Source organism: Raphanus sativus, chromosome 3 (assembly GCF_000801105.2).
Source record: "Raphanus sativus cultivar WK10039 chromosome 3, ASM80110v3, whole genome shotgun sequence".
Lineage (NCBI taxonomy): Eukaryota > Viridiplantae > Streptophyta > Magnoliopsida > Brassicales > Brassicaceae > Raphanus > Raphanus sativus.
In genome coordinates this window covers 17,460,985-17,475,092 of record NC_079513.1, presented here as the reverse complement: position 1 = coordinate 17,475,092, position 14,108 = coordinate 17,460,985, and the positions used below count along the sequence as shown (strand labels likewise).

Here is a 14,108-nt window from a genome sequence, read left to right as displayed (position 1 = left end):
TGAAAGAGGTAGCCGAAGTTGTATAACATCATAAATAGAGGATCTTGATTACATAATCAAGCACAATACAAGGAGTTGACAAAATCTGAAGACGTAACCAGAAAGTGAATATGGTAGGCATTTCTTACAGAAACACAAACAAACATAGGTGGATCCCTCGCATGATACATTTAGCTTCGATTTAACCAAAATCAACCAGCGTTACCTACAAAAAGACAAGATACCACCAGTATCCATTCGCTACGAAAATATGCTTAATCAATGGAAGGTAAGTTCAAATTTACTTAACTAGAAGGCCCAAAAAAAGACAAAACCAAATGCTGAAAAATAGTATAACACAAGCAAATTCATAAAAGGGAACTAACCATCAGAAACCAAAAGTTATCATCAAAAGGTTAATACAGTCCGCATCAAGGTCAAATCATTAATAATGACCATCATTTGGTTATTCCCTCTTTATCAAAAACAAAAAAAATCAAAATCTTCTAAAAAGGCTCAGATAAAAATATGGGTTGGAGATGGTTATCAGCACAAAATCAGAGTGGTGCATGACATTCTCAATCATCACTGCCTCTCTTCCGACAAGACAAAACACTAATGTAATAAGAAAAACAGTAAAAGCCTCAGAATTGCAGAAGTATCATCAAATAAAAATAATCAGTCCCGAAAGATGGTGTTCTTTTTATAATCTGATCTCCTCATTGGCTCTAAACCCTAATTAAATTGTGAAAATTAAAAGAAGTAATAAATATAGATCTCATGGCCGGCTCAAACGGTAAAAGCAGCGACGCCGCTACGCAGAGCAATGGAATATGAGAGCCCGTTTACCTCAGACGGAGAAGCCGTTAGGCTCCTACAACGCCTTCGGTTTACACTTTTTCCTTTGTGACGTATACTTGTGGATTATGCAATCACAGAGTTCAGATTGCTCCTTCGTAAGTATTAGACTTCTTGGAGAGAAGTCTCGTCACTAGCAATGATCATAACCAAGTAGAAAGGGAATAAAAAACTATAGGGATGATTAACTACTGATGAATTGAAGAAGGAAGAGGATGACGAAGAAAGAAGATGGTTCATAATGTGTTTTTATATGCAGTAGATAGATGTCGGAACGTGGAAGCCCTAGGGATTCTCAGCGTCCTAATAATACGGGCCTTAAGTCGGTTAAAAGGGCCAGAATGGATACAAAATAGCCCAACTACAGCCCAATAGTGTCTTGGTTGATTTAATTGAGTGGGTTGATTTACACGTTGAACCAGCAGACCGGACATGTCCTAAAGATTTAGATTGTGTTGTGGCTGCCTATGGAGTCTTGGACAGGAGGGAATGATGGCTTAGATTTTATTATAAGCTTTTGATGTATTTATTCAACCTACAAGCAATTTCGACTTTGTAATCACTTGATAACTTTGAAGCAAAACAATAAACTATTTTTTTAAATCACAAATAGGTGAATGTTGTTTCATCACACACTCTCATATCATAGTTGAATCTTTCATCCAGTGTGCCATGGGTTTGGGCTAAAAGATGAGAGAAATGATGCTCATGGTCCATGGAAATAATAAAGAAGTAGGTTGGTATAAGAAGTCCCTTTTGCATACACATGACTTATGCTCATACAATCCATATAAGCTCGCAGCCTGTGGTGGAAAAGTTGATGGAACAACATCATAGTGGTGATTATTCAAACACGCAGATAATTACACATTACACTTAGGACATCTCCAACCCTACTCTATTTTCTACTCTAAACATCATTTTGGAGTAAAATCCTCTCCAACCCTATTCTATTTTCAACTTCAAAATGGAGTAATGGCTAGGGTTACTCCATTTATGGAGTAATCTTTCACATTACTCCATTTTAGAATTGAACTTTTTTATTTATAAAATAATCTTTTAAATTTTTAGTGTTCTTATTTCTTACTTAAATAATATTTTAAAATGATACAATAACATAAAAACAAAATATTTCTTTATTTAATAATTTGACATTCGCTTTTCGCTAAGGACCTGTTCGTTTTTGGAAAAAAATGGGTTACATGACATTATAACTACATGTATAATTTTACACAACATGATAATTGAGGATGAGCGTGAACTCGATGCACCAATTGAAGTTGTAAGAGAAGCTCTACCTCTAGAGATCAAAACTGTAGAAGATGAAAATGTACGATTTCAAAATTTTCTTGTTCGATTTAGGAATATCAAAGATAAAGAAACTCATTTTTCATTACGAAGTGCATTAATTGATCATTTGTGGAAAAAATATATTTAAATGCTCATTATTGAACCAACTTATATATCATGTTTTACTCTATTTTATGATTTCTTGTACATTTTAATAATAAATATTTAATATAAATAAATTATTTTTTAAGGTATTTTGCAAATATAAAATAGTTGGGATTAATTGGTAAACTTTTATAAATATAAGATATTATTAACAATTATTAACTATTTTTGAAGTAAAAAATGGAATAATATATTGGAATAAAACATCACTCCATTTTGGAGTTGTACCATGTTGAAGTAAAATTTGGAGTAATACATTAGAGATGCTCTTACTCACCTATGTCAAAGAAAAGAAAATTATAGTGTTTAACTGCACATCTTTGGTGAGCTTAGAATTAAAAAGTGACAATAATTTATTGTTCTAGTGGTCTTGTTAGTCACCATTTGTCAGGAGGGCGGTGCTAAAATAGAGAACCATGATTACACAAGAACTAACTTTTAACCAACCGCATGCACTACCATCGTTCACCAACCCCAGAATCGGATGCATTGTCTCGCTCTCATTACTCATTTTCACACCCACTTTTGGTAAATCTTTTTTGTTTTCGCATGCGCGCTTTTGTACAATTTTCCTACTAATTAATTTCCTAAATACTATCATTCTATGGTTAACGTCGGAGATATATTTCATTTTACTAGAGACATCATCTCTTTATCCATTTCATAGCAGTTGTTCATTCCAAAATATATTAACGGTACAACGACACTCTTACTTCCACAATGAGGATTCCTTTTTGTCGGTTCTATTTGTACCATATTAAATTTAAATTTCATACTTATTTTTATGAGAATTTGCGTCCGACGAAGCTACTTTTACAACCAATAATCACGTGTAACAGTTTTAGTTCCACCATATTAAATGTATCAATAATCTCTTAATCAAATTGCTAGACAAAAAAGAGGGGTTTATATAAATGGTGTTACATCAAAGAAGATGAGTCTATGCAGAATCTTCATAATTAATTAATCTCATTGGACACGCTGAATCTCCTCCTCGTTCAGCGTTTCCTAGAAAGGAAAATAAAGAAGCGTACTCTCATACACATCACTTTCATCTCTCCTCTCAATCCTACAATTTAGCCCTGCGACTTCGGTTATTTCGGGTCAACTCGGTTCGGTTTCTCGGTTTGTCGGGTAGTTTGGTGTGAGAAAAAACTGCCGAATGAAACCGAATTTAAATTCGGTTCGGTTCGGTTCGGTCAACGGTTAATTCGGTTCGGACAGTTCGGTTTTGTAAATTTGATGAAACTTCTGGTTCTGAAGATGTGCATACGAAGTTGAAGAGGCGTTAAAGACGGCCAGTAGAGAATGAACAGATTAAGACTGAAGAAGATAAACACGTGATAAAAACGTGCCATTTTAATATTAAACACTTGGGCCTTTGGCCATTTGATGTTATTCAATGATTTCAATTATGAAAACAATTATAGATGGGCCATTTAGTATGAAACGTAAGCCCAAATGTTCAATTAGTCTTTTTAGGTTGAAGAAAATGAATGTAGATTGCAAAAACAGATCGTCAACTATGACGGCGGAGAAAATGAACAATAAACCCTTTTTGTCGAATTTATCATGTGAGAGTTTGGATCAAGAGTTGTAGAAGAAGTTACTTCATCACGGCCTGGAGAGAATCGGTTAACTGGTTTTGATTCAAGAATCTTCTGCATCGGAGGGGAGAAAACACAAAACGGTTGTGGTTTCGGTTAACCGTTCGGTACATCGAACCGAACCGAGCCGAACCGAAAACCGAATACATTTGAGATTGATGCCGATCGGTTCTGTCTTGATAACCGAAGTGAAACCGAAATGACCAAATCTCGGTTCGGTTCGGTTCGGACATTTCGGTTCGGTTATAAATCCCAGGCCTACTACAATTTAATAATCGCGGTGCACTTAAATGCTCTAACCTCTAACGCCCATTTCGTTTCTCTCTTCATTTTATCATATATACTATCCAAAATCTTAATTTAGTATCTTCAAAGATACGTGTAGGGCAATAGGGATGGGCAGCAAATGGTTTTGGTTTCGTGGGGGAGTTTCAAGAACTTGTCTCCTACGTCACCTAGACTGACCTAGCACCTTCCTTCACTTCATCTTTATACTAGTATTTTTCATCGCTACTCAAGTTCCAAAATCCTTGATTTTTTATAAAAGAAATTCATATGATTGTGTACTCAAAAGTTAAAAATAGCGTTTTCAAAACCGAACGAGACCGATACAATTTTAAAAACATTGCTCAATACTACAGAATAAAACTCGTGAACGCAAAACAATCAAACACTACGTGCAAATGATTAATAAACAACTTTTAGGGATAGTGATGGACTCACGGGTACCACTAATCTATAGAGAAAAATGATTTCTATCTCTACACCTTTAATGTTTCAATTAATGTAATTTTATTTCTAAGACACTAGTTGCTCTTTACACGGTGTTCTGCAAAAGTGCTTTAAAAGCAACAAGAAGGAGCCAACAACAAACCAATGTATCTCTCTAGAGTTCCGAGTTTCTCACTAACTTTCTGCCAATTTATATAAATAATCAAGATTAGGAATAAAAGATGAGTTATTTAGGAGTTGGAGTCAGTCCCGGGAACGTCGCCGGAGCCACAATGAAGCTGAACGATCGCAAAGTGAGACTCACGGAGCTGATTCTGAGATGTTCTGTTTGTGCCCTCGCTCTCGTAGCTGCGGCTCTCATTGCTACAGACACTCAAGTCAAAGAGATTTTCACCATCCAGAAGAAGGCCAAGTAGATGCACAATGAATGAAAAGTGAAATTGGCGCGTTAACACTACGCGCCCCCAATTTTCCTCTCTAACCCTAAGGCTCGCGACTCCGCCAATTTAGCTCCGCTAGCCTCTCCGGTGCCTCTCGGCGCTGTGAGAGGGCCATTGCCGACCCCGTCATATCCAAACTACCTCTCCGGTGTGGGTTCCGTTGGTGAAAGGTTTCGTTGCTGGTCGTCGTACACGTTTCTGCAGATTCGTTTACAGTTCGTGTGCAAGGTGAGTTTGATTTAAGTCTTGGCTCCTTTAGCGACTGGGCCGGCTCTCTGAATCTCTCCTCCGCCGGCGAGCATGTCTCCTCTTCCGACATCTAGGTTACCCTGCCGGCTTGGTTACCAAACGTCGCTTTTGGCCATATCGCTCCAAGGTTACCCGGGTGTGCTCCGCCTGAGCTAGAGGTCTCGGGACCTCAGACTCTGATGTGAATTTGTTTCCATAGAGTCAAGATTAGGCGTTCTTTGCTAGTGAGTGATGCTTTAGTTAGCTCCTCTTCCCTCCTTGGTTGATTGATTAGGCGTTGCTTGTGAGTCATGGTTCGATGTGCAGGTTTAATCGAGTATGGCAGTGGAGATTCTTAGTTTTCTTGTAGTTTTGGGCTGTACTTTGCGACTGGAGGAGGTAGTAAGACCCGGGAGGTGGTGATGCTGCTCCTTTCTCTTAACCGGCTTAGAGGACGAGTGCGGTTAGGTTAGTTGAGCGCTATTAAGCACCCGTGGTTAGTGTTGTCCTAACTTTGCTGGAATTTGGTTTCGGTTCTTGCCCAGCTCGGATTTTGAGGTGGGTCCTTGAGCGGGCTTGTCTCTGTTTCTATAAGGAAGGTAATTATTCAGGCAGCCGGATGAAACAGCTTCCTGTTCGTGTCGTGCTCTCGATCTCTTGTCTTCTGGGTCTCTCCATCCTTGCCTATATCGGTTTGATCTCCCACCTGACTTATCAAGATTATATCGTTCCTTGTTGTCCTGTTCGCTTCCAAGCAGAACGGCTTCAGTGTCGATTGTGTTTGATTACATGTTTTTTAGACTTTTTTGCCGTGTAATCAAGTTTAAAGGTCATACAGTTTGTTTTAAACATCTTGTAAACCTAAACATTCATTTTCATAATGATATTTACCATTTAGCAAAAAAAAAAAGAAGGCCAAGTACACCGACATGAAGGCGCTTGTGTAAGCTCGTGTTTCAAACCCAACAGTTTAATAGATTCCACATTTATATAAAGTTCTGACAATCTCCGAGTTTCAGGTTTTTGGTGGTCGTCAATGGGATAGCCGCGGCTTACTCTTTGGTGCATAGCGTTCGTTGCGTGGTGGGTATGATGAAAGGAAGCGTTTTGTTCAGTAAGCCTCTGGCTTGGGCCATTTTCTCCGGTGATCAGGTTAGTCTCTGTTCTTGCTTGGACCCGTTGACTATTGTATAAGTGGCCTTGTTAATGACCCTTGTTATCTATGTGTAAGCAGGCGGTAGCCTACTTGACTGTGGCTAGCGTTGGAGCAGCGGCGCAGTCTGCAGCCTTTGCAAAGCTGGGTGAGCCAGAGCTTCAATGGATGAAGATATGCACAATGTATGGGAAGTTCTGTAACCAAGTAGGTGAAGGGATTGCGACCGCCTTGCTTGCTAGCATTTGTATGGTTTTGGTCTCTTGCATTTCAGCTTTGGGTCTCTTTCGTTTGTATGGGGGTAACAAAGCCAGGCAAAGCTCACGGTGGTGAAGGCCATGGCTCATACCGGTCTTGGACTAATCTTATTTGTGTTAAATAAATTGTGGTGTGTGCTCTCACTCAATGTGTATACCGTCTGTTACTACTTTCACGTTCTCGTTTGGTCAATAATAATCGAAACTGTAGTTTGGTAACGAGTCTATATGCAATACTCTTCTCTCAAGCAAATGTTAAGATAGACAGCCCGGGATGAAATGTGTTTTTGTTTGAAGAACATAAACAATTAAACATAGTATTTTCAGAAGAGATTATGAGAAGGTTTCCACACTTAAAACCACAATATTATAATATTAATAATTTTGGCATAAACTTCAATCAAATGATGGTTGAATCTCAGACGTAAAAAATTTATGGTTAAATCTGAAATTTAAGAGATTATAAATATATGTATACAAATTTTAATATAAAAAATAATTGATCTAAAGGTCATACGAATCTATATATAATAGCAAAGCATTTTTTGTTGCCAGATGATGTCATCATTTTTTTATAGGAAAATAAAATCTAAATCTAAGGGTGGAGATAGTTCTGAAATTATAATCTAAGGGATATACTTTTGTTTAGGATCATGTGTATGATGTCATGCTTTAGCAATCGACGCCTTCATCGTATCTCTTCAACCGCGTCCCCCTGCAGAAATTATTTCCTTTGAAGAGTTGTATTCTTTCACACGGCAGCGTTTCAGTGGAACGTCCTCTTTTTCCTTACTGTTTCAAATTTTCTCTGATTTTCCTTTTTACCTCTTATTTTTCATTCCGCTCCAGATAATTTTCCTCTTGCCCTTTCACCTTTCTCTAGAGTTTCAGACTCCGAGACTCCGTTAAAGTATTTTTGTTTCTCTGCAATTTTCTAATTAATAAATTTGGAATGGAGGGTTTAACAATTCAATATCTGCTCGGATGATGGTATGGCAGCTTTCACGGCGGTTACTGTTTCTCTCGTTTTCCGTTCGGCGTGGGCTGAGCCAAAGTCTATACCTTCAACGTTTATGTACCTTACTCTCGACATGGGTGATCATGTTATGGCCGAGAAGGTGAGATTCACGAATTGATTATAATGCTAGATGTGTTTGATGCTTATACACATAATTGCTAGGAAGTACATCGATTTTTGATTGGTGGTGAATGATTGAATCTGCCTATGTGCTTTTGGTGCTTGTTAGGTCTCGTACTTGTTCAGAAGCCCAGGTTTCAGATATACTCAGCTTCAAGGTTCCTCCGGTTTTGGTAGTACGTAGGTCTCTAATCATCATTTCTTATTCTTTTCAAATGTAATCAAACCTATTTGAAAGTGTTTGATATCCTCACTTGAAAAACTGCAGGAACATGGTTACAGTTGTATGTTTTGATTAAAAGGATAGTTGCAAGCCGAGGTGACTGGCTTGAAAGGCCCTTATATCTTAACCAATTGTTAGTTAATCCTATTTATCCAGCCTCCTCAATAGAGGCCTTTACCCTGTCTAACCTATCGATCTTGTATCATGTAGGTTTGTGATGGATAGCTCTCGGTGAATGACACGTTCAAGTATAGGATTTGTCTTCATATGGTATCTTATTGTAAACTTAATTATTGATGTTTAGTTATATATTTTCATTGTTTCGTATTTATTTTCCTAATTCTATTTCATTAGTATTTCTTTCCTGACATCTCACATCTTTTAATTATAATTCAACTTAGTTGGGTAAATAGTTACATAAATCATATGAAATCCAATTGATATGGAAGATGTACGACACAATTGAAAAAAACTTTATGCTTTTAATTAATGATTAATAAACAAAATTTGGTATTTAATTTTACAATTGGAAAAAAATTATGCTTTCAATTAACGATTAATATACAAAATTTGGTATGTAATTTTAAAGACAGACAAAAATATTATAATGCATGTTACAAAAAAGATTATCAATAAATTCTAAAGAAGATGATTATACAAGAAAAATAAATTAGCAATAATAACTATAAATGTAAAACAAATGGCATATGTCATTCTAAATGCAATGAAAGAATCAACTAAAGAAATAAGAAGACTAAAACGAAAAATGAAAAAATAATTGAAGATAAATATATTATTTAATATTACAATACCACATTACAACTATTTATTTTGTTACACATAACTTTAAAAAAAAATCATTTCTTATGCACACAATTTATTTAATATTCATACATTATATAAGAATTTGTTAGACGAATAATTATTTATTTTTAAAATAATTGCAATATTACACATCATTTTAGAGTTTTAACAGTTATTACAAAGTTAAATAAAGTAAAAATTAAATATGAAATAAAAAATAAAAGATTTACTATTCCCGGACGTTTACGCACGGGGTTGTTTCCTAGTTATGTATAATAGCTCTAAAATTTTTGGGAACCAAAACCTATGACAAAAACTGATTTATGACATCTAGAGCTTTTTCTTAGGTAGTTTTTCAACAACCAAATATATTTTGGATTTGTAGTTGCTTAATGCCCAAAAAAACAGAACTTCAACTCACCCATGGATATAATGATGGATAAGCATCCAAATCTAGAAGTATTAAGCTCATTTATCAAAATCATCACCTCTCCAAAACCAATAGTTATATATAGACATGGCCAGAAAAGGGCAAGTTATATATAGACTGAAGAGCATGTAAGTTATTTTTAAAATAATTATTCCCTTAAGTATATATATATAGACTTAGATTGTTCAAAACCATAATATTTCTGAACTTTTACGTTTTGGGGACAAGATGGAGAAGAAGGTAGCTTTGGTTTTGTCGTTGATGTTGCTTATGTCTATGAACTCGGTGTTGGTTTCGGCTGAGGAAGCAGCACCAACGGTTGGACAGAGGGTAGACACAGCCATGAACGACGTTACCAACTTCTACAATGAACATGCCGGTCCTGCCGCTGATACCGTCTCCTCTACCGCCAAATCCGTCTACAACTGGTTTGGTGACAGAGCTAAGTATGTTTTTATAAACCCTTTTTGCTATCATCTCTCTCCTAGCTTCTAGTCTACATAATTTAAGATTCTACAATACATCGAATTTTTGTTGTTGTTTCCCCTTAACCAATTCGCTGTTAATTAGAGTTATATGCATTGTAATGAAAAATAGTTCCACAACTGCTTCTTTATTCATGACATTTTTGTTTGTTTTGTAGGGAATGGGGCCTCTAAACGATGTGTCTATGAACGGAGGAGTTGCGGACTTGGGATTGGAAACATTCCCATGTATAAAACTTTGATCTCTATGTACCTATTTGATGTAACATTAACATTATAAGAAAGAGATACAGTCGATATTATATGTTCGTATTCCAGGTTCTAACAAGTGCAAACACACAGAATCATTCGCTATTTAGAAAATTTGATGAAGAAATATCATTTACATATGCCATCTCATCGTTCCCTCCAGTGGCGGAGGTAAAGGAAGCTTTTAGGAGGGTCAATTTACTAATTAACATAAATCATAAGGGTCAATAAGCTTATTTTTGCAACATTTCTTCCAGTTTTATATTTTAGTTAAGCAAAAAAATTTTTTTTACACGAAATCCATATGGGTCAAATGACCCACGTCCCATAGTGGTGGCTCCGCCACTGGTTCCCTCCATACCGCCATGGTTGCGTCCATTCATTGGATGATGAAGTTAAACGAGATAAATGGATAAATATAGACGTTAAATTCAATTCCATGTTATAGGGACATGAAAAGGATAAAAGATTACAAGATAAAAACAGTCAATTCAACGCATTAACTTAATAGTTCTCAAAGTTGCTTTCATTTTTCCTTAAATTTTCTTTCATTCACTTTGTTCATCTTATTTTAGATATAAAAACTCTCACATGTTTACTCAAAATATCACTAATTTCTTGTACTTTGAATTAAAATTTATCCATATTTGCAAATATTGATAAGTATAGTTTCTGCTATAATAATGAGAAAAAAAAATCGAAGAATTTTTTTTTCATGAAAAATAAATAAAAGGACTCAGAAGGAATCGAACACGGGACCAGAGCGTTTTGTTCAAGAAACTCTCACCGCTAAACCAACAAAACACTACGGAGAAACTTGAACAACATTAAATAAACTAAAAACAAAACTCTAAAACCCTACAAGATTCATTTGGGAACCTGATTCCAAGCAATCGAGCAAACAGAAAACGGCGATGGGAAGGTCAGCTCTGATTCACTTGATCCGCTCCCAATCTCGGCGCCTCTCTTCCTCCACCTTCAATAATACAACAGGTTCTTTTATCTCTCCACTATACACACGGTGCTGTAGTAGAAATGGGCTTTTATGGTTCTCTGTCCGATTGCTTAAAACCTCCCCTCTCTCTTCTGCTTCCCCTTTTCGATTTTATGTCTGAAACTACTTTTCTTTAACTGACCCCCAATTCAATTAAAAAAAAATTGCTATCGATTTGAAATCGACTTGATCCAATTTGATGTTGTCTTGGCGAAACTTGCTGCGTTTCTATCTTCGATCAGATCTAGCCTTTATGTTCTGTTTCTTTTCAGGATATCGTCGGTCCATAGCAAGGACATGGCCACCACCATCATCAGTTATACCTAAGGTCAGATTCCCCGAGGTTTCATCCTTAAACCAGAGAAGCTTTGCATCATCATCTGGAGGAGCAAAGACTAGAGAAGACAATGATGATGATGATGATGAGCACAAGATCAGCATCGGACCGCAAGAGAGGAAACAAGAGGACGGTGGAGGAGGTGTGGTTTACCACGGCCCAATCTCATCCACCATAAAGAAAGTCAAACTCCTCTCCCTCTCCACCTGCTGCCTCTCCGTCTCCCTCGGCCCCGTCATCACTTTCATGACCTCCCCGGGCCTCAACGTGATCATGAAAGGCGCCGTCGCCTCCACCGTGATCTTCCTCAGCGCTTCCACGACCGCCGCGTTGCACTGGTTCGTCAGCCCTTACGTCCACAGGCTGAGGTGGGTGCCTGGCTCGGACACGTTCGAGGTCGAGATGATGACTTGGCTCGCGACGTTTGCGCCCAAGACGCTGAAGTTTTCGGACGTGCGTTATCCGGACACGCAGAGGCCGTTCGTGAGCTTCAAGGCGGATGGGAATTACTACTTTGTGGACGCGGAGCATTGTCCTAACAAGGCGTTGTTGGCTAGGCTCACTCCTGCCAAGGATGCACATGACTCTGCTTTCAAGAACTTGTGATCCATTTTCCTTTTCTTTGATATCATACTTTTGTTGGGCTTTGTAACTCTTTTTTGGATCCTTGGACTACTCGAAAATGGCAAATAATAAAAAGGAGTTTAAAATGCTCAGTTTTTTTATATATTTTCACCTTTTTTTTTTGTAGTTGGTTATGTTTTTGTTGTTGTGATCGATAAGAAATGGCGGATTCAAGGATGTCTGGCAGATCGAGTCCTTTTTAAAAAAAAAATCAAGTCTACCTTAACACTTGACCAGGTTTGTGGTTTGATATAACTGTCTCTTTGGTATATAGGTACATTTATGTTAATTTGTTGCGTCTTTGATTTCTAACAAAACTAATGTTTTGGTTATGTCTTTATCTCAGAAAATAATGTTTCGATGATTGATGTATTTGTTAGTATATTACTTTTCATTGTAATAAATTCAGTTGATATAATATTCATAAAAAAAAGAAATAAACAGATTTAGTTGACCGACGATAACCGGTTGCGTTAAAAACCGTTTTTTCCTCCAAAGTCGATTGATTTTTTGTTTTAATTTTAGTGCCATTTTGGTAACCGAGATCGGAGAGCCCTAACGACACCGGCGAGTCACACCACCACTGAGAAAAATCGAACTCCAAAAAGATCTGTGGATGAAACGAAGAATCCTAGGTTTCTGAATGGTAATTCCCGATCTTACGCTCTTCCACAAGTTATGTGTCATCTGTTTCTGGTTTCAATTCATCAAGTTAGGCTCTGTTCAATCTGGTTGGTGCTTATTATGTGTCTGTTAAAGTCTTGTTTTTTTTCTTACGCTTACGTTAGGAATCTCAAATATGTGAAAATCATCTTAAGCTAAATCGATCAACTTCTTTTCTTTCTTTAATGATAAGGAAACGGGTCTCACAAAATACTTTGTAAAGTGTCTGTCTTTGATCGTCTATTTCCACTGTAAATCAAGGAAGTGAGTCTGTGTTTGGTTTTGAGTTAAGCTATCCCTGTTATCTACTTGTTTAATGTGTGCGTGTCTTTGTTCCCTTTGGATCCCTTCCTTGCTTAGTTCTGACTAATGATGTGTCTTCTGTCATATAATACAAATGGGTGGTTGGGCCATTTTTGGCGGGAGTTGCAGTAGCTGCGACTGCACTTGCTGGTAGATATGGTATCCAAGCTTGGCAAGCCTTCAAGTCTAGGCCACCTAGGCCCAAAATCAAGAAATTCTACGAAGGCGGTTTCCAGCCTACCATGACCAAAAGAGAAGCCGCCCTCATTCTTGGCATCAGGTGAAAAAAGCTCTCTGTGTGAATCATTTTTTCAATAGTTTCTATTACATTGTTTCAAAAATGTGTGTGTGTTTGGGATTGGTAAACAACAAACAGGGAGAATGTTCCGGCGGAGAAGGTGAAGGAAGCACACAGGAAAGTGATGGTTGCAAACCATCCAGACGCAGGTGGTAGCCATTTCTTGGCCTCTAAGATCAATGAAGCTAAAGACGTCATGCTCGGCAAAACTAAAGGCGGTGGATCCCTCTTTTAGATGCTCCATTAGAAAGAATCATCTCTGTCTTTGTGATAGGCTTTTATAGCAATGGATTGTTAAAATGGAGATTGTACACAGACCATAAGCTTTGTGGTCTCTTTGTGACATAAATTCTCAAAAGCTTTGTTTGCTTTTGTGGTCTCTTTGTTGATATACATAACAACAGAACTTCTAAGCAGACATAACAACAACAAACTTGTAAGCAGAAGGGCGTTTCATTTTCTTTGAATAAAAAAACCATTAATGGAAAACGTAAGTCCACGTGTCATGAGGCTCCAGTAACGTCTTACGTCAACCTCTATCCATTCATTCCCCCTATTAGCAACTCCCTCCACAAAACTACATTTTTTATTCTTCTGAAAAACATAATAATATAAGGACATTATTATTAATATTTTATAATGCAAAACATAATTTATATTACTATTTTTATTATGTAAGAAAATTAAAGTTAAAGCTGTATTTTATTTTTAAAAATTTAATATGAAATGAGAAATAAAGTTAAAAATAATAATGATGTTCTAAACTAAAGCATTTCGAATCCTTTATATTTCACTTTAAATTTTAATTGCTTATTTGTTTATATCTAGAAGTTATTATAATATATGAGATC

General features: G+C 36.8%; 5 protein-coding genes and 2 non-coding genes across 13 annotated transcripts; 5 read left to right on the top strand and 2 right to left on the bottom strand.

Moving 5' to 3' along the window:
- Positions 1-491: 491 nt before the first annotated feature.
- LOC130510275 (small nucleolar RNA Z221/R21b) lies at positions 492-573 on the bottom strand. Its single transcript, XR_008943953.1, has one exon. It is a non-coding gene; the product is annotated as a small nucleolar RNA Z221/R21b (small nucleolar RNA).
- Positions 574-618: 45 nt separating this feature from the next.
- On the bottom strand, positions 619-708 carry LOC130510351 (small nucleolar RNA SNORD96 family). The gene has a single exon (XR_008944022.1). It is a non-coding gene; the product is annotated as a small nucleolar RNA SNORD96 family (small nucleolar RNA).
- Positions 709-4,707: 3,999 nt separating this feature from the next.
- Positions 4,708-6,931, top strand: LOC108832021 (CASP-like protein 2B1). The gene is made up of 4 exons (XM_057004741.1): positions 4,708-5,038; positions 6,214-6,242; positions 6,319-6,451; positions 6,534-6,931. The coding sequence occupies exons 1-4, from the start codon at positions 4,853-4,855 to the stop codon at positions 6,783-6,785; spliced, it is 600 nt and encodes a 199-aa protein (XP_056860721.1). The 5' UTR covers positions 4,708-4,852; the 3' UTR covers positions 6,786-6,931.
- A 348-nt stretch (positions 6,932-7,279) lies between these two features.
- On the top strand, positions 7,280-8,432 carry LOC108832023 (thylakoidal processing peptidase 1, chloroplastic-like). Of its 7 annotated transcripts, XR_008943261.1 has the most exons (5): positions 7,282-7,619; positions 7,709-7,827; positions 7,957-8,027; positions 8,116-8,203; positions 8,281-8,432. XR_008943261.1 is itself a non-coding variant. In XM_018605515.2 (4 exons), exons 1-4 carry the CDS (start codon positions 7,694-7,696, stop codon positions 8,286-8,288), a joined length of 264 nt encoding a protein of 87 aa, XP_018461017.1. In that variant the 5' UTR covers positions 7,281-7,693; the 3' UTR covers positions 8,289-8,432. The 7 variants fall into 7 exon arrangements, 4 of the variants coding, with proteins under 4 accessions (XP_018461017.1, XP_018461016.1, XP_056860722.1 ...); XR_001946449.2 differs by having other exon boundaries at positions 7,280-7,827; positions 7,957-8,031; XR_008943260.1 differs by having other exon boundaries at positions 7,281-7,827; positions 7,957-8,031; positions 8,116-8,166.
- A 1,092-nt stretch (positions 8,433-9,524) lies between these two features.
- LOC108846869 (uncharacterized) lies at positions 9,525-10,091 on the top strand. Its single transcript, XM_018620055.2, has 2 exons — positions 9,525-9,750; positions 9,948-10,091. Exons 1-2 carry the CDS (start codon positions 9,533-9,535, stop codon positions 9,961-9,963), a joined length of 234 nt encoding a protein of 77 aa, XP_018475557.1. The 5' UTR covers positions 9,525-9,532; the 3' UTR covers positions 9,964-10,091.
- Positions 10,092-10,871: 780 nt separating this feature from the next.
- Positions 10,872-12,098, top strand: LOC108844323 (uncharacterized). Its single transcript, XM_018617558.2, has 2 exons — positions 10,872-11,031; positions 11,305-12,098. Exons 1-2 carry the CDS (start codon positions 10,953-10,955, stop codon positions 11,973-11,975), a joined length of 750 nt encoding a protein of 249 aa, XP_018473060.1. The 5' UTR covers positions 10,872-10,952; the 3' UTR covers positions 11,976-12,098.
- A 431-nt stretch (positions 12,099-12,529) lies between these two features.
- Positions 12,530-13,638, top strand: LOC108845358 (mitochondrial import inner membrane translocase subunit TIM14-1). Its single transcript, XM_018618579.2, has 3 exons — positions 12,530-12,641; positions 13,060-13,239; positions 13,336-13,638. Exons 1-3 carry the CDS (start codon positions 12,637-12,639, stop codon positions 13,490-13,492), a joined length of 342 nt encoding a protein of 113 aa, XP_018474081.2. The 5' UTR covers positions 12,530-12,636; the 3' UTR covers positions 13,493-13,638.
- Positions 13,639-14,108: the final 470 nt, after the last annotated feature.